Source organism: Cariama cristata, unplaced genomic scaffold, assembly GCF_000690535.1.
Source record: "Cariama cristata isolate BGI_N322 unplaced genomic scaffold, ASM69053v1 scaffold4797, whole genome shotgun sequence".
Lineage (NCBI taxonomy): Eukaryota > Metazoa > Chordata > Aves > Cariamiformes > Cariamidae > Cariama > Cariama cristata.
This window is the reverse complement of record NW_009628349.1, coordinates 1,273-21,102: the sequence shown is the minus strand read 5'-3', so window position 1 is coordinate 21,102 and position 19,830 is coordinate 1,273. Positions and strand designations below refer to the sequence as shown.

Genomic DNA, 19,830 nt, shown 5'->3' with positions numbered 1-19,830 from the left:
CAAGACCATTTTCATTGTCTTTTATTACTTGGAATGGAAAAACTGAATGAATCTATTTTAAACAAACATTTAAAATAAATATCCGTAACACAGTGAGATTCAGGTTATTACCTAGAGGCTCACTTACTGAAGAAAAAAGAGCAACAAACAGAAACAGCAAATTGAACAGTGAGCTCACAACGATGGCCTAGGTATGATACTGCCCCTATTTCACCATAGTATCGTCTCTAATTTTGGGTCTGCAAATGGGGATACTATGTCACAAGTGCACCTCAAACTACTGATTTATCTTTGAGCACCTGCCTAAGATATCGAGTTTGTGAGGTACATACAACAGTGTCTGCAAGCTCATGCAGCTAAAATGTATTTATTTTAAGTGATGCTGCAGTTACTGACCATCTGAAGTGCTGAAATAAGAATTATTTCAACAGTGAAAACTGCTAACTTCTACATAGTGATTTTATATCCTATGCATCACTGTGGCATTTTATTCACCTTGATTTGAAACATCACTGCATTCATTTTATTATCTTCCTTTAAATAAAAGGAACAGTGTGCAGCTTTAGCATTGTCAGCAGAAACTGTAAACAAGGTTAAGCTCATGCCCAGCTTACATGTAAAAAAAAAAGTCTCTCTAAAAATTGGAGCATGTCATTCCTGTACACAACTTATGTACAGAATACATGCCTATTTATTGAATGATAGTAGGCCATGCTACTCTGGGAATCTATTAGAAGAGTATGACATATTTTGTCAAAATGATTGCATTGTGTTAAAGACATTTATGCAGTACAGTCCTACAGGAAAAATGAAAACATGTAAGAAAAAGAAGTTCCTGTAATGAGAAGACATTCAAATCTTTAAAAAAAAAATTAAAAAACTCACTCAGTATAAATGAGTCAGCTATAGAAATGTCTCAGGCAAAGACTTGATCACAATGACTTCATTATCCACATGTATCAGTAATTCCCTTGAGATCTCAACATCGAGATTATTGTTGGAAAGAAATATTTTATCTGCTTCATTGTCAGGAACCAGCAGGTTAAGAACAAAATTGAATGCCTTCTTCAAAAATTGGTACTTCCCAAGAAAGAATTACTCTCAACTCCACAAGGCTTTGCAATGGGTTATTTTGACAATACTGCATTCCACATACACATCGACATGCTTCAATGATGAGAAGGAATAAAACTAGAGATTAGGAAAAGAGTGCCTGAGGAAGAACAAAATATTATTTTAGGCACTCCAGGATTTTCTTTTACATAGTTATGTAATGAGAATATAATTTTCTTCTTCTTCCTGCTTCTCAAGTACTCGGATGTTTCATGTGTTTGTTTTCTTTCAAGTTTGAACTGGTCCAATAAACTGATACTGCAAAGATTTTTGCATTGTTGTTGTATCTGTTGATGCTATAGTCACACCTACATTCAGTTTACTGTCTAAACAAACAAAGTGCAGAAACTTTCTGTCGGACAAGTGTTACAGTGACATATTTATAATCAAACCCAAATACTCCAAACACCTGGTAGCAAAACTAGAGTTTTTCAGTAGAATTCAGCGGCGGGGGGGGGGGGGAAAAAAAAAGGGAAAAAAAAAGGAAGAAAACTATCACAGATTTATGCCTTACTAGCTCTACTTCTCTACTTGAAAGCTAAAAAAATTCACGCAGTCAGCACTCCCAGAGTTCAGTGAAAACCATTTACCCTACCTGCATGAGGCTAGCGATAACAACATGGAAATACCTACAGGCAGCCCAGCCGTATTTCTCAGGTAAGGTGGAGCTTTCTTCAACTGATGGCACGACTGTGCCACCTGGGAGATGGGCGCTTCCCCGGGTACCAGCTGACCTCCTGACGGGGTGTTTCTCTGTCCTGGAAGACTCCTGTATGTCTGTCTCACTTTGGAAATCACATAATATCTGGTCAGCACTAATCCAAATTTTTATCAGCTTTCCTGCATGTCCTTTTAAATGACAGAGAAAAATGGTTCGTGTGCTGTTCGGACAGTACCATGGCCAGGCAGAATTCAAAACTGTATCATGCTCTTTAAGTGTAATGAGCTGTACACTTCACTGTGCCAGAAGGGTACTGAAATATGAAGGACTTGCAGCAGAAAGGAATATCTGGCACGGTTTTGCCTTCCAAGCATTTACAGTTTTATTTAATAGATATTACAGAAACTTCAAGCATGTAAGAGGCAAGTCATGGACACCTCGCCTTCCCAGATCTCCCCCCATCCCGTGATACACTTGCCCGCCTGGCACCTGAGATACCGCCAGCATTCCCAGAACTGCTCACTGCCATGTAGTACCTGTGCAGGTTTTTCAGTACAACAGCCAAGTGCCTGAGAGCTGTTTGCACGCCTACAGGGCTGTGTACCAAACCACTTGCTTGAGGCTGCTCCTACACCACCACCTTGCGCTGTTCTCCTTCACCTTTACCTGACCAGCAGCACCAGGGAGCCCATCTCGGTAGCCCCGAATTCTCCTCCTGTGCCTCTGTATCCTTCTGTTTCTGGTTATTTAATCCATCAGCTGAAGGAAGCTATGTATTTTAAAGGCTGATTTTACTGTAAGCATTAACCCAAACCATGGACCTTGATGCATGGAGGTGGGAGCAGGAAGGAAGGAAAGCAGCCCACACATGACATTACTGAGGTAACACCCTTACAAGTGCACAGGGGACAGAGACGAACTTAAAACCTTCCTCATCAGACTGGCAGGGCATCCAGGAAGGCCCGTAGACCAGGATAAATGTCTCCCTTTCCCCAAGTTCTTCCTCAAGTATCCCATTTCATTGAAGTTAAAAGCCGTCTGTCAGCACTTCAATACTACCATGAAAGGAAAAATGGATACAATTTAGTACATGGGCTACACATTAATGTTTATCTAGAGATTTTGGGTGTACTTCGACTATTCAAGTCTATGGGGAAAAATGACAGAATCCATCACTTCTGAGCAAATTTGTTTTTGAGGGACTGTTTCCTTGCTTGAATCCCTCTATTTCTATTCACAACCTTTTCCAAGACACATTTAGATGTTCCCACCAGCAATATCTTCACATTTCTTATTACAGCATGCCCAAAGATTGCTTGCCAAAAAATGCCAGAAGGCAGCCCACCGGAATGACAGAGAAGGGGGCTAATTTTAGGAAGCACTGAGACACTTACCTCAATCTATGCAGTGAATCAACAGAAACCAAAATGGAAACCCACTTGGTTAATTTTTACACCACAGTTTTACATCACAGATGTGAATTACACATCATCTAACGCCCACCTGAAAGGGCAACCCTGCTCCTCTACTTCCCACCATCAGTGCCGCTTGCAGTGCCGCTCATCTACTCCACATCCAAGGCAGTTTAGGTTTAAAACTGATCTTGGGGAAGGGGGTACGTGGAGGTTTCCTGCTTTCCTGTGTCCCTGAAGCAGCTCCCAGTGACTTTAGACAAGAGTCAGTGTCAGCACAGAAGCAGGAGCACAAGTCCAGGTGTTTGAGAGAGAGGAAAAGGGAGGGCAAGGATTGAGACTGCCTTCTCAGCGGGTGCTGGCCACTACATCTGCTTAGCTTTACCATTGAAGCCACCTTCAGAAAGGGGCGAGGGGAATACAGGTAGCCAAAAGGAACCAACATCCTTGCCACAGCACTTAGATGGTAAGAAATACCTATGAAATAAAGGGAATAGGTGACAAAGCAGCTGCCCACCTCCTCGTTGCCAAATGGATTTTGACTGTGATGAAAAGCCTGGAAGAGCCTTCTAGAAAAACAAATCAGAAGAAAAATCCTCACCACTTCTTCTGCATGCTAATAAGAAACACACTATGATATATATTTCTTTAAAGGAATGAACAGAATATATTGATTTACTAAGAGTTTTGATAAAGCAATGTTGTGACGTAGAAATGGAAGAGTGAATTTGGTGATGGAATTCTTACGTAGTCAACGGAAAGGGGTGATCATTTCATTTATATCATGAGAACAGCTTCACTCCTGAGAGGCCAAGTTGGTTTAAGGGCTTTTTTTTAGCTGATGCAACAAAAACAGGGAATGAGAATATTTGCCTTCGAAAGAGAAAGCGGCACACTAGATTGACTGAAAATATGGTAGCTTTTTGACCTAAGAAAGTATTTAGACTGGTTTTATTGGGATATTTTCATAATCTACTTTTCAGGTGGGGTTGTTTTGTTAAGGAGTTTGAAAATGTCTGTATTGTCAAGTATGACAGCATTGCTCTAAGAGGGTATCCTTGTAATTAAATTGACACCCAGTGCACCAAATCCCATATTCACTACAGGGCATAAAAGCATAGACAGCTTAAAAATGAGCATGTGCGTTAGATGATTTGGATTATAAAGATATGTTCTGAGGAATACTTTGAAGAAGCCTTTTATGCCTTGATAATATCCTATTATCTTTATTTTGTTCCAACAAAGATTCAAAGTATCAATATGACAAAAAACCTACCAGCCATTTATTCTGGAATAACAAGTCTCCGAGTACAGTAATGGAGTCTAAATTTTGCATCTTATTTCTACTGAAAATAAGCACAAACATTTGCTTTTCTGCAGTAATATTTATGTGATTAGTGTGACTGCTTATACCGCAAAAAATCTGATTAGGAAGTCACCGATTATCTTTCTGGTCTCACAAGAAATAGATCCATTCAACCATAACCTAACCGGACAATCAATAAAAGCCAGCTCGAGCGCCTGCAGATCTACAGCACAACTAATCCATACTGCTCGATGTTCACTCATTAGCAATTAAGAGTTAACCATACCTTAAGACGTGGGTTGCATACCATATCTATACCACTCACCTGAGAGGCAGAAGCTCTCGCGCTCGAGTTTGTAGAAGCGCTCCCTCAGAACAAATGGACAACGTGATGGCAGACGACTGGGGAAGCCTGGCTTTGAAATCCCGTCTGCACTTCCACCGGGTGGGAAGATGGGGCAGCACTGTTGTTAAATACTGTGCTCATCACCTAAAGAGTACCGTCCTGAACAATACTCCAGACCTGTCTATGTCAAGGCATCTGCCTATTTACGACTAGGTTTCAGTAAAATAGCAACATTGGTGACTGAAATAATGAAACACTCCGATTTGAGAAACAGCTGAGTAGGGTAGGGATCTTCATGTTGGAAAAGAGATGATCTAGGGGTAATACTGTGACTGAGTTCTGCAAAAATCACACACCAGAGAGTCATTAGGATTCAATTAAGCTTCACCTTTTTCAATACAGCAAATACAGGTCATCAAGTGAAGTTAACAGAAGGCAGGCTCAAAAATAAAGAAGGAAGGAAGGGGTCTTCGTGCCAAAAAAAGGTAGCACGCTCATTGCCAGATGGTGCTGTGGGCAAATGAAGGTTACCACTTACTAATCAGAAAACCAGCAGGCTCAGCACCATCGCTGAAAGGAATGAGATGCTGAGAGGGTATCAAGGAAAATGTCATGTATGCTTATTAAGCTCTTTTGCCTCCCAAGAAGTGCTCCTCTGGCCACTGCTTAAGAATCCCGATGTAGCTGAATCCTTGGTTTGAACAGTTGTGATTGTCCCTTGTTGTGCTCCTGTATCCTGTTAATCTCTATTTAAATTCAGGAATTTTGATATTCAATGGCTAAACTGAAGATGGGGATATCAAATATGGGGGCAAGACAAATTATAATTTTTATACACTGCCCTAATTCAGGCAACCAAGCTGATTCCCACCTCATCACAGCTTTAATATCTGAAATAAAATACACTTTTATAATAGTCACATTAAAAGAAAAAATTCATTCTTTTTTGCTACCTTATATCAACCACTCTAAGTTTTCTTATTAAATTTTTGATGAGCAAACCTGAGAACATACAGCTTTTGTTCTGCCTCCACATGTTTTAATTCTTGAATAAGATGCTAATCAACATCTCTTCAGGCTGAGGTAGCACATTAAAAGTTCAGTAACTAGTCCTGTGTATTCACATAAGAAAGGCAAACAAAATCAACAATGCCACAGAAATAATGCAGAGAGAAGAAATGATAGGGCAGAAATTGGACGGAACAGCTTTCCTCTGCAAACACAAGATCCACTGCTAATAATATACTTTATAATAATATACACTATTATGGAGATTGCTACCTTCAAAGATTACACAAGTAAACTGTTATATTAAATTCAGATTGCCTGTGCATACGGGCATTTTGTCTAAGACTGTATTTGCTGGTTCTCCATGTTGAATCAAGCTGCGAAGAGAACATTACAATAGTACTTGGGGACAAAAAAAAAAAATAATCAGATGTCCCCATATTACCAGTGAAACAAACAGGAACAGTACCTTAAAGAAGCCCTTACACTTTACACAAGTATTGGTAACAAAAGCATGTAACCATGGGGAAAAAATGTTGCATAATTTTATCAGCAAGCTGTGTTGGCCCCAGTACACGAAGCTAGGAGCACTTCTTCAGGAATTTTAAATACTGCTTTTCACGAAGACAAGGAAAGTCATGACTCTTCCTGCCAGATCCCAAAGTTCTGCCTCAAATTTTTGATGTGCGAGTGTTCTTGGAAGGATTTTTTTCATTTGTTTGCTTTTAAATAATTGCAAGCACCAGGAAACCTCTCTCATGGGACTCACTGCCCTGATAAATGTGGTTTCAAGCAAAAAGAGCAGTGCTGTCAACTCAGTCAGAGGACTGGTGAAGTTGTCCCAATGAACTCTATTTAGGCTTCTACCTCTGGAATCAAATAATTACCTTGCCTGCTTTCAAGAAAGCTTCTGCCTGTATTCACCCTCCTCCCCACCCTGTAATGGGAAAGGCAAGCTGGGTTTACAGAAACATTCAGAATAAATACACATAACTTTTTTCCAAGCATAACAAGCCACAACACAGCATTTCGATATTTTAAAAAAAAAAAAAAAAAAAAAATCCCCTAAACCTTCCCCTTTTTATTTAAAATGGTTTTTCTGTCCAAAATTCACTTGAGTTTTACTTAAGTAGTTAAATGGTTTGGCCACTGAACTGAGAAGTCAGCGATCAGCTAGATGTGTACCCCTCGGTAATCCTCACTGACAACACTGGCATCAGCCTCTTCTCCTGACTCCTGCGGCATGTTCTCAGGGTGCAAATCCTTCTGCTTAGTACCAAAATCCAGCCAGGGAAAATTCAGGGGCTAGGCGACCCTGAGCACAAAGAATTCTGGCTTTTTCTCCAGTCCTCCAGTAATTCCTTTCTCAGGGCCACACAAGTGCAGGAAACCTACTTTATAGCTAACTCTGGTTACAGCCAAGAACATAGAAGTACCACAAACCAATCTCACACACACATGTTTTGTACCTTCTTAAGTGCAGAGGTTTAGAAATTGAAAACAGAATAACTCCACATAAAAAAAAAATCCTCCTTCTCCTTGGGAATGAAATGGGCTAGATAGGCTGAGGTTGGGGTTGGGTTTTTTGCAGGGAAGGAAAGGGTGGAGCAAAAAACCCAATAAAAGTTGAGAGGGTTAAGTTAAAAATATTGAATAATTCATCCAAATTCAGCAAATAACTGCAATATAAAACATTTGCAGTAGCATTTCCAAAAACAACACGTTTTGACTTTTCAGCCTAGTTGCACGTGGGGCACTAGATAATAACACGGGGCATTCCAAGTGCAATTCAGGATTGTGCCTATAGAGAAGCGGCATATTCAATCTCTCAGCATAAGGACGTTCCACATCCATTCCTCTTGACTGACTGAACTGGAGCAAGGATTTGAGCAGAGACTTCCCATTTCCCAGGACAGTGCCTTAACCTCCAGGTTCAGGGATTCTCAGAAGAGTCTCTACATCCCTCCTTTTGAAGCTGAACCATTTTGTGCAACACATTCATTAAGTCACATGTCTATCTAGAAGGTCTGGAAGAAAACATGGGTTTTATTGTGGCTCCAATTAGTGCAGCACTGTTTTTATCTCTGGTGGTAGTATTTTGTGAATAGATGCATCCAGCTTATCTTGTTTTCCTTAAGATACTAAAGAATTAAGAAATAAAATGGCAAATAAAGTCAAAGCTGAAACAAAGCAGTGCATGTGAGGGGTGGAATCCCTTATGGACTCTAAAATCAGTATAATCAGACAGGAATATCACCTCTGTGGGGAATTTCATGACCATATCACCTCAATTCAGACAAAAAGCCAGACAAGATACCAGTGATTATTAGGAGCAGAACACAAAAGAAACCATAATATCTTGTGCTACTATGTAAACTCATAATGTTCTCTCATCTAAAACAAAAGATACAGATCCGTTCTTCCTATCTCCTGCTGGATGGGCTAGAAGACAAGACATAGAAAAGACCAAAGAGAAGTTATCAAAGACCTAGGACAACTTCCGTATGTGGAGATATTAAATAAGTCTGGATTACTCAACATGAAAGAACGATGATTGAAGGAATACATGCTAGATGTTTATGAAATGACAAGTGGCATGAAAAAGATTAATATGGAATGACTTTTGCTGTTTCTTGCAGTGAAAAAAAATGGTGCGTAACCATTTTAAAAAAAGAGTAGCCTGCAGCTTCAGAGGGAAGTACTTTCCTCTCTAACGCAACTGTGCGAATTCACTGCTGCAGGATGATGGTCAAAAACACAAGTTCCAAAATGGTTTGACAAATTAAAAGAAAGTTCGTCAAGGATATTACACACAAATACGTTGATATTGTCTCTGGCTTAATAAATCTTAAGCTGTAGATTGCTAGACGCTACGATGATGTATGAAGGGACTATATCACTGTGTGCCTCTCCCGTTCTTACATCTTCCCCTAAGCTTATATACTAAACTAAGTAGATTTTTGGCCCAGTAGCAGTGTTTTCTTAAGTTGCTATCACATTCTAAAGAGGAAAAAACCCAGCAGCGGTCAAGTTACTGATTGAATGCTGGACAAAGAGACAAACACAGGCTTCAATCTATTCTAGGTGCGTGCCCTCTGCATAAAAATATAAATGCTCCAACTCACCTCTTCTTTCAGGGTGTGAATGGTGCATGGCTGTATGGCCACATTTCCTTCCCATTTTATTATAAATTATCAGATTTCCTTTTTTCTGATATTTGAATGGAAAGCTCTTGGTTTTAAAACAGAAGCTACTTTGCAGAGGTAAAGCAGTCTAAGCTAACCAACTGAAAAAAGAGATCAATTTTCTGCTGATTTACATCCCTGAATGGTTAACATAATACAGAAGTAGTAAGAGCAGCATAATTACGTTGTAGCTGCACTAAGTCATCCCACGTACATAATACCTTATAAAAAAACCCCAACTTTCTCCCATCCCATGATCCCTTCCACATGTGGAGGAAAATAAACAGTGAAGGTAAATAAAGTCAGCAAGTAAAATATCTTCTTTAAACTCGTTTAACTCTTCCTCTCACTACAGGCCAATCCATGAGTATTACTGGGGCTTACAATTGTTAAATACCTCAAAAGAAGATAAAATAACCACTTGTCTACACAGGCTCTCCTGCCAAGGCAAAATGTTTTGCCCTGCTGTCTGCCTTTGTTTCACAGTCAGTATAAACAGTTCCCCCACTGGTAAGTATTCTAATCCTGTGGCGTTTATACTTTCCCTGGCCTGAATTATTTATCATTTCTTTCTCTACAACACATAAAAGAAAAAATAGGTAATGGAAGGGGGCCAGTAACGTTGTTGAAGCTCAAAGTACCCTTTGAAAACACTAAAGTGACCTAGATATTTTCCCTTTGATATGTTGTCTAATTTTTCTCAAGTTATTGAATAAAGTGTTTCTGTTCACACCCTATGTCATTTATACCGTACAGTAACTGACTGTAAAAAAACCCAAAACAACCAAACACCACCTGTAATTCCATCTAAGTGTCTTTAGTGGTACTTTCCTCATGCAGGTTCATAATCCTTTGCTCTTCAGTATATTACTTTTTCCTTTGTCCTGCTTTCTCTTGTCTTCTCTGAATTATGAACACCTTAACAGTGCTCTCTGGTTGCCTCTCTCCTTTTAAATGTCTTTCTGAGCAATTTTAATTGCTTCTAATATTGCAACCACTCACTTTTTCATCAGCAGAAGAATATTTTTAACTTAGATTCAACAAATCATTTGACAAGAGTGCATTTTTTACCCTATTTTTTGCTTTGCAAGGGTTAATTGTGGGTGAAACTTTCAAATACACTTTATAACAGTGCAGTGATGTGTGCACAGCTGTCTATCTTATTCCTTATTGACTACTACTGGTACAACAACTACACAGATGTGTTTGCTTTTCCACACTTTAATTATACCTATACAAATCATACTAGCTTACTTCATTAGGATACTGTGGAAAAAGCCACTCCAAGCATTACCGTAGTTATGTATTGAAACATCCTGATTAGCATTCTGAACTTGAATTGAACTGGACATTCAGTTTGAGAGATATTTTACTTAACTTTCCTCAACCTTTCTTTTCCTTTTCATTTACTTTTTTTTTTTGGTAGATTCACTCCTCTTCCATACCAAGTCCAATTCTTTTCTTAACAATCCAAAGATGAGGTTTACTGTGAGGTTTTCTATTCAGGACTATTACATTAAGGCGCATCATTCTGGTATCTGGTTATCTCCTCTACTATGACAAGATAATGTGGGCTTGAGGGAACATACTAGTATCTCCTGTCAGCCCCCTCCTGTTATATCAGCTCCTCTAAGGGCATGTTCATACAAGGAAGCTGCTACAGAAAAAAAACCCAAGACAACAATGTTTATCTCAGGAACTATTCCACACCACACTTCCCTGTAGGCACAAAGATTTTTGCAGCGTAGTGTAATCCACTTGCAAAGCAGACTGAGGATGTGGTTTCACGTTATAGCTAAGCCAACCTAAAATGAGCATATCACGTTGGGGAGCAAACTACCGCCTCTTCCGTGCTCTTTCCATCTTTTCCAGACCGGTGGTTCTACCGTTAGAAAACTATCCTGACATAAAAATACCCACTTCTTTCTACAGTGTCTGGTTTTTGTTAGTTTAGCTCCCCAGTCAGCTCTCTGCAGAGAGGGACAAGTATGGTTCTGGTGGAAAAGAAGAGGGAGTAGCACACTGCTGGGAGTGGGAGAGGGAAAAGTTGCATCTGCTGTAACATCAGACACTGATGCACCTATACAGTCCTTGCCTATGCCTACACATATTTCAGGAAGGGTCCAACAAATAAATAAACAAATAAATAATTAGTGTATGAACCTGTTCTTAAGGCACAGAGCAGAACGTGTAAAACATTCCTTCACAGATTAGGAAGCTTCATTAATTATGGCAGTATGGAGATGAATCTTTCAGAAATCGTGACTGATTGGCTTCAGCTCTTTACTGAGCGCAAGTCCCTCTCGAAGGCCTCCCCTGTACCCCAACGCTGCGAGCCAAAACAGGATTCTTGCCAAAGGATCACTTCAATGATTCCCCCTCAATCACTTAAAATTCCAGAATCCTGTGAAATTTTTAATCTCCCACAGAAATCCCATGAGCTCTGCTAAGCAGGTGATAAATCCCAGCAAATTTCAATACGGAAACCTCGGGTGCCAAATCCCCGCAAGTCAGCAGAGCTGGAAATGCAGGAAGAGCAAGGACACTGAACTGACACCCGCAGGAAACAGACTGTGGGTACCTGGTCCATTAATTTCTGTTAATTGCCTGAGAGCTCGACTTAGTTTCATTTGCTTCCACTTGGCATCTGCTTAGTCAGGTGGCCAGAAGGCTGACTTCTTGCTGAAATACAGTTCATCTTAATTATCAGAAGTCCTAATGGTGCAAACGTCTTAGGGGACAGTCTCCTTAATAAGGTGACAGTTTGCACGTACCACATACTGTTTGGCACACACTTTCTCCCCACAACCCCCCCATATTTTAATGTATGCAATAGCAGCTGTACAAAACGTTCAGCTTCAAAGCAAGAACCTTCTCCTCCTTTCATTATATGTTTTTAACCAATTCTTTGTTCCAGCCTGGAAGCAGTGATATACCATTAAATTGCCATTTTGGGTTTCATTTTGTTTTTACATAAAGGGCAACAAAATTTCGACAAAAAAACACCATGAATTAAACCACTCTTATCTGTCTACAACTCCACAAGGTTGCTTAGTGAACTTCTGGAAGTGGTCAAGTCACTTGGCTTGGCCTTAATAAAAAGCCAACCTGTGCTGTCTCAGTCAATTCTTTAACCTTTTATATTATTCAAAGAATAGGTTAAAGCTGCTCCTGGAACAACTGGAAGTAAAACAGGAGGATCACTTTGTTTCTAATTGTGAAAATATCACTGACAACAAGGGTAATTTGGAGGGAAAAGAAGTGTCACTGGGGCACAATTCCTTCTGTTGCAGAGTCCACATACTTAGAGGTCGAATATTGGAGGTGTTCCCAGAAAAATAAAACTCATGAAATACTTCTTTAGGCAGCCATGTTGAATGAAAAATGCAAGAGGAAGGTCAGATTCCTGAAATGGCAACAAGAAATAGCTGAAGTGAAAGAACTTAAGCAGTAAAAAGAAAAAATTAAAAGGTGGAGACAGGTTCTCACATAAAACAAAGACAAATCTCAAGAAAGAAGAGAAGTCTGTAAGCCCTAACTCAAAATACTTTTAAGCATGTCTGCAGCCAGCCAGAAAGTTGGTATAGTCCAATCGTTTTCTTGAAGTGTCCGATTTTGTTGCCTTTACAAAACCTTTAGGAGAAGGAGTTACTCTTTCTAGTAAAACAGGCTTTTTAACCACCTTTCAATTACCTCATTGTCATTTATCGGTGCATTCAACCGTACAGCATTTTCTCTGCTCCACTGATAAAAGTAGCAACTAGCAGGTAGGGCACAAAAGATGGCAGAGTTAAATCACACTGCAGAAAGTACAAAAGAGGGTCTATCGGTGCAAAACTGAAAAAATATAGAGAGAAGGCAGTGGTAAAAGTGAGGATTGCAGCCTGCCACACATGTGAGAACTACCAGAGAAGAGGGTTAAGAGCAATGTGTGAGCATGCATCACATCACTATGTTAACTTGCTGAAGGACAGCCAATGCAAAGAGTCAAGAGGCATGAGAAAACTGGTGAGACAAGTCTCTCCCCTGCAGAACCAGAGAGGAGAGGCACATACTGTTGATGCTGCATTTATGTGATGCCAACTAAAAATTAGTAGCAAAGCTGATTCGGTTGTACTTGCTTGGGTGGGAGCATAGGCCAAATGGCCTGGTTTGAGAGGATGACAGGTGGGACTTTGCCGGCAGCAGTCAATGAGCTGACAAAGTCATCTTGCTTCAAATAACAGGCTAAAGCTGCTCCTGAAACAACAGGAAGAAAAGTATCTTTGCAGAAATACTGCTAGCAAGTTTGCAGCAAGGTTTTTTCCCCACAGTGGTCTACTTTACCAGTTTCTTGGAACATATGCTGTGTTTCACCTAAGTAAAAGCAAAATGGAGAAAAACGTCACAAACAAGGATTCTGGCTTATCCACCATCAAAATGCTGAGCTCCCTTGATTTCATCCAAGTTGCTTTAACTTGTTCAAGAGCTGAGCAGGAGGTGTTGCTTCAGTCACTATTATACTTGGAAAAATTGTGTCAGCTTCCCTCACTCTTTTGTCTTCACAGACTGCAGAGATCAGAAGTTGGTCTGAGGGCATGAGAGGGTGATCTGCAGAGATGCTGCTTTTCTTCTCCCTATATTCTGAACTCATGCCTTTCCCCTTGCCCTGGAGCAGGGGTGGACTAGACTAGAAAGGGACAAAGACACAGAAATGCTAGAAGATGTTTCTGCCTGGCTTTCATGAGGAAAACTACTGTAAGATGACACAGGCCTTCAACTACAGAAACATGAGAGATCTCTTCTCTTCTTTAGTCCACTAAAGTGACCAAGTACTATGCTGCGTACATCCAAAGGAAGAACTGTGCCACAACATTACACACAAAAAACCCCAACACCCTATAACTGTACCCTGGAAGTATCTGGCTGCCAACATGAAGCAGTGCTTCATACACTGCCAGACAGCTGCTCCTTTCTATCCACAATAAAGAGAAGGGGAAAACATTCCCATGGCTGATGATGCAACCCATAGATCACAAGTTTGATCACACTGAGTGTATCTTGTTTTCTCTAGGACACACAAGTCATTCAGTCCAAGAGAAGTGGAAAGTCAAAGAATAAATTATTAGTCAAGACATTTCCAACTGCTGTCAACACATTTCAAAGTCAGAGTGAAGTTCAAAGCAAGCATTAAAAATCATGAGACTACAATCTCAATTTTTAAGCCAAAGAAAAACATTTGGTTTACTCATATCTCCCTTCAAAAGCAGTAGCCTTTACATCTCCAGTTGTTAAAAACCACAACTTACGTTACCATGACAATGTCAATGTAAGAATAAAACTGAGATTTTCACATAAACTGTGAACTGCAACTTCAGGTTAAAAAAAAAAAGATAGATTTTTATTTTTTTAGATTTAATCCTATTAGATGGTGAAATAGATCAGATAATCAATATAATACACTAATCTTGATCTTCTCAGGAAATGAGTAAGCTGGCCTACAGACAGCTTTACAAAAAACATGTATGACATCGCCACTTTGTAGTATCTTTCCTTGTGCCCCAAAACAGGTACAGTTCCATATAGCTTATGGGACCTACCACAAAACAAACACACGGAGCAGAAAGCTAATATCTCAAAAATGTGAATAAAATTTGAATAAAATTTGAATAAACTAAAAAATTTGAATAACACATTCCACTAGGTTACAGAAACTATCTTATAATATGCTTGGCAATTTCAAAGAAAGCTTAAATTCAGCTAAGTTATAATCCATTTATCTGGGGGAAAATCTAAACAAAAACTCTAAACTGAGCAAAGTATTTTTACACTATTTATTTATTCAAATTAGGTAATTCACACAGTTAGGACTATCATTCCCAATGATACTAGAACTCCTCATCGGATGTCAACCCTACTTTATAAGCTTTGAACCAACACCACGTAATGTCTTAAGTCTTTCAGGTCATGTTGGTTAAGAACATACCTTGTACTTAAATTCTCCTTTCTTGAAGGATAAAGGTAATGCATATAAGTTGACTGCCGAGAGATTTTTCCCTACCATCCCTACTAATAATTTTATATTAGAAACTTTACAACCTAATAAAGTCAATTCTAGGCAATTCTTGATTCCTAAGAAGGTACTCTCACTTTTTTCTAACACTGTTCACTGAGGTTTGTCTCTGATTAGTCCACAAGCTCATCAGTGGAAATTTTCTCTCTCATTTACTCATAAAGAACCTAGAAAGTGAAAAATTGCACCTATTTCCACGTACAGACATCAACTGAGATAGTAAACTCAAAATCTTTAGCAGTACAAGATATGCTTCAAGTTTTAAAAGTTAAATGGCTAAGAAAAAGCCACTGAATAACTATATGAAAAGTTACAGTTGAAGTCCTGGACACAAAGCAGTTTTTTAAAAAAAAAAAAAAATTAAAAAAAAATAATCACACAAAGTTTAGGGAAGAGCTGAAAATTCAAACTTGAGTCCCAACACAACAGTGTCATCCTTCCTCTTCAATGAGTTAGGGCACAAACTCTGCCTTTAGCAACATGCACATACCTGAGGAACAGGGGAGAGAAACACATTCATTTTCCTTACAACGCTCCTTAAATCTTCTCCAAGACATGCCTGTTTGCAGTTCCATATCAGTCTCAATGACAAGCTCTCTAGCAAACCGGCACATCCAAATTCAACACTGCATCTCAGCAGGATGAAATCTTCCTTTCTGCACGTCGCTAAGCTTCCCTCTTGTTCAAGAAAGGCAGATCTGTTTCTCACCATTTTCTATATAATTCTGCAAATATACTATCTTCCAGCAGTTAACACTGCAGGATAATCCTGTAATATGAATTATTAAACAGACAAATATTTAAAACTCTTTAGGAAAGAAAAAAAAACTTCTATCCAAACTATTTTGAGTAAACTTTTTGTAATCTCTTTAAAATCGTCCTCAAATAACTCCCCAATCAAGATGATTAAAGGTCACTAGTACTTTGCAAAGCATATTTTTATGAGATAAATTCCATTATAATTGCAACAACTATTCCAGCCACAATTTAGACATAGAATCCAATTATCCATTTCATTTTCATCTACACCTCATGGGCTAGATCATTTATCATGTTTCATGATAATGATCAGAAGGCACATGGAAAGTGATTTCTGGAGGTAACAAATTACCTACCGTATTAGCATAGCTTACAAGATCCTGTCAACAAGTACTATGCATAAATATGAGGTAATTAAATTTACAATGTGCAGGAGTGTTTGATATGCTACTTGCTTTTCTAGCAGCTGCCAAAAAATCTGGGTTACTAAATGCAACATACCAGTTTAGTTGCTTAAGTACAGTAATTTAGCTCTTCATAACACATCAGGAATCATTATGCCACTAGAACACCAACAGGTAGACAGCATGCAGTGGGCTCAAGATCTGGAGATGAATCTCTCATCATCTGGTATTATTGCTTCTTGCCACAAAATCATCCATCATGTCTTCGAGACAGCTTGGAATGATAGTGTTGGACCCTCACATTACTGCTCCTTGAACTCTGTCTCATCCATCTTTTGCATCATTCCCCATTCGCAGCTAAGTATCATCTCCCTGCTGCAAAACTGAGTGTGAACCTGTAATGCCTTTAACCTGCAGTGCCACTCTAATAGTAATTGATTTCTTTTTATTGCAGAGACAATGCTCAGTAAGACTATGTAGGGCTGCTGAAGCTGGGAGATGGTCAGGACAGCACTACAACACAAGCGTCTTACTCCTTTTGGAATATAACTCATTACCAAGGAAATATTGCTATATTTCCATAGCTAGCTATTTTATAACGCATGTATATTTATCAATATATAAAATTGGTATAGGAAAATATATGCAGTTTTTGTTCCTGCAGTTCATCTACAATTTAATAGCAAGATTCACTCAAATGCAGCTGAAAATTAATGTCAGGGGTGGCTTCACTTTGTATTTTTGTTAAGTGATTCAGTATTAGAACACTATTAGATTTTTAAATACATACTAAAGCACACAGGTGCACCTGCATTCAAAAAGGAACTTGGATTAACTCTACATTGATCATGGCAAAACTTCACTAGCACGATGACTTGTGTACCATAAACCACCCAAGACTAAGCGTTTTAATTCAGCTTCATCTGAATGCTGTTATAAAAGTTTAATAAATCAAAATGATCAAAATGCCCCCAGTGGCAGGTTGGGATTCAGTTTCCAATTCAAATTCCCCTTAATATATGGCTTCTCTGACATCCTGCATTTTCTGCCATCTATGTTGAATTCCAAATGCACTCCTTTTCATCATTACCATGCACCTACTCATTGGCACACTTTTTAACAACCCTGCACGATACACAGAGATGTCAAACCTAGAGGGGTCTTCCCCTCCTCCAAACTGGAAAATGATGGCAGGTAAGGGAACTTTGTCTACCCTTAAGTAAATATTTTCTTAACCTCCTTGCTAACGTCAATGGTATTTAAACTGAGACAGACCATCCTGAGCTGCAGTATTCTCACAAAACATTTGATTTAAATAAATGTAGAGACAGACCAGCTACTGGAAGGGAAATTATCCAAGTGAAATACAGAACTGATACGGTGGGGCAGTCTGGACACATCTCTAATTAATACAAGAAAAATCACATTACTGCAAATGATCTTCATGTCATTGTACTTGGATAAAATATAGATAAAAGAAACAAAGAAACTCCCTTATTTCTTCCCCGAAGTGACACCTGCCAAGAGATTTTTCCCCGCTTCTTTCCTTCCTTTGCACTGCCTCCCATCAAGTCTAAGGCAAATAGGGATCCCACTATTCAGAGCAATCACATTTTAATTTCCCAAATGCTTTATTTGCTGTTTGGATTCACCTACGTACTTTCCCAATAAGGAGGCACATGAGAAAATGGCAGAGGATAACACCTAAACAGCGAGATCATGCTCACGCAATCAATCGTTAATGCTACATCTGTGGTATCACCAGCAACACAATTTTGAACCAGGCTGAGCGAAGCCCCATCCTATCTTGGTTTTGCTGGACTAGGCAGAGCAGGTGATACCCAGGTTATGATGCCTGTAAGGGGGTTGATAATACCTGGTCTGCCACAGAGGCGGAAGACTCCCACCCTCCTCCCCACTCCAGGCTCCTGGCCCTTGGGTCAGCTCTGGTGAGCTGCCTGTACTCCCCAGTAAGGCAGAGGTGTCCCAGTTCAATGCCCGTCTTGGTTGTTGAACCAGTCCACAGAAGAGACACAGCCCTAGAGCCAAGAGAAGGAGGAGAGGGATTGTGCATGGTTAGGGGCATGGGAGAGGAGAAAAGCCTCCATCCCTGCCAACAGCTGCCCTTTCACCATCACTTTAGCTGAACACTAAACACAGTGACCCCTTACAGCCCTGCCTGGGCCCAGCCCTCCCCAGCTCTGCACCGCTCCCTCTTGGGCCATCACGGGCATTCCTCCTCCACATGGTGAGAGGGGTTGGGATTGCAAACCTAACTTCACAAGTTTTCTGGGTTAATCTTGGTGGAGAAAAGAAAAACCAAAAAACATTTTATCAACTGATGGGACTTCCCTAACGCTGCGCTAGCAAGTGATGTGGGACAACAAGAGCAGACCTGTAGAGTGAAGATGTCCGTGCTGAGGACCCAGCAATCCCTCTATGTGCATCTCAGGTTGTTTTAGTCGTTACTGAATGACTACTAGCAGCTGGAAAGCATTACGTACCTACCTTTCGGTTTACTTCCCTCTGAAGGAAGGGTAGTTCCCTTCTGATGGGAACCGAGGGCCAGGAAGCAGGGAAAATCCAGAGACTTGCTTTAAAAGCACATTCCTGTCTGAATCTTATGTACATGGTCAAAGATGACCATCAGAAAACCAGTCAGGACTGCTACGGGTTCATTCCTGGACATAAAACAGTGTCACACCTAATGGTACACAAAATAGTGTCACATCTAACAATTAGGAAAGATGCAAGAAAATCTATTTGTAGTTCTAAAAGTGATTAGATGCCTAGAAACGTATCAGCTTCAGATATATAAAAGCTATGCTCAGAAAGAAAGAAAAATAGCCACATAAACAGCAATTTGGCTAACTACCAGCATCCCCAGCCTTCCTCCTCCTCTTTTTTTCCTTTATCCTGCTGGTTTCCACCCATTTTTAGTCCCCATCATGGTTTCCACTGAGAAGTGAGTGGAGGAGAGAGAAGATAAGAGGAGTTCCACAGGGTTTACTATCCCTTGTGCTCTCACACAGGTGAGACAAAGCCTTGCAGGAAACACAACAGGAACTGCTGGCTGCTTGGACTCATGAACCGAAGTGCCACACAGCATCAGCATCCACCACAGCTGTCAGGAAAAAGTATACACTAGGCAATGAAAACTGTAAATAGGCGATGTCTCTAGCACCACATTAGTTAACTAGTTAACCATGAATCTGGTTTGGTTCCTGCATGGTTATTTTTTAATAGGTGATTTTTAACCATGACCCTTATATAAAGATATTTAGCAGTTATGCGAAACTCCAAAGAGGTTATAAATCTATGCTTGGACACAAGAGGCTATACGTTATCCACTCCTACCTGTGAGTAGTAACAGGATTGAGTTTGATGGGTGAGGAGAGGATCTAATAAAAATAAGGATTGGAAAAAAACACCTCATATCAGCTCAATCACCTTCCATGGTCACTTCTTCTTTGATGTAGCCATTAATTTTGTATTTTGTTAGTATCTGACAAACTCTTTTGACAGGGTCTATGGCTTCACATGTAGAGCAAACAGCATACTTTCAAGAACAAGTTAAGATGAGT

The 19,830-nt window shown here is 39.7% G+C and overlaps 1 protein-coding gene across 1 annotated transcript in view; it reads right to left on the bottom strand.

The window, feature by feature from the left end:
- Positions 1-7,091, bottom strand: part of PTPRK (protein tyrosine phosphatase, receptor type, K) — a 187,649-nt gene extending 180,558 nt beyond the window's left edge. Inside the window, exon 1 of the mRNA XM_009704781.1 lies at positions 7,049-7,091. Within this exon, the coding sequence (XP_009703083.1) occupies positions 7,049-7,091 (43 nt within the window). The remainder of the gene's footprint in view (positions 1-7,048) is intronic.
- Between the last annotated feature and the right edge of the window lie 12,739 nt (positions 7,092-19,830).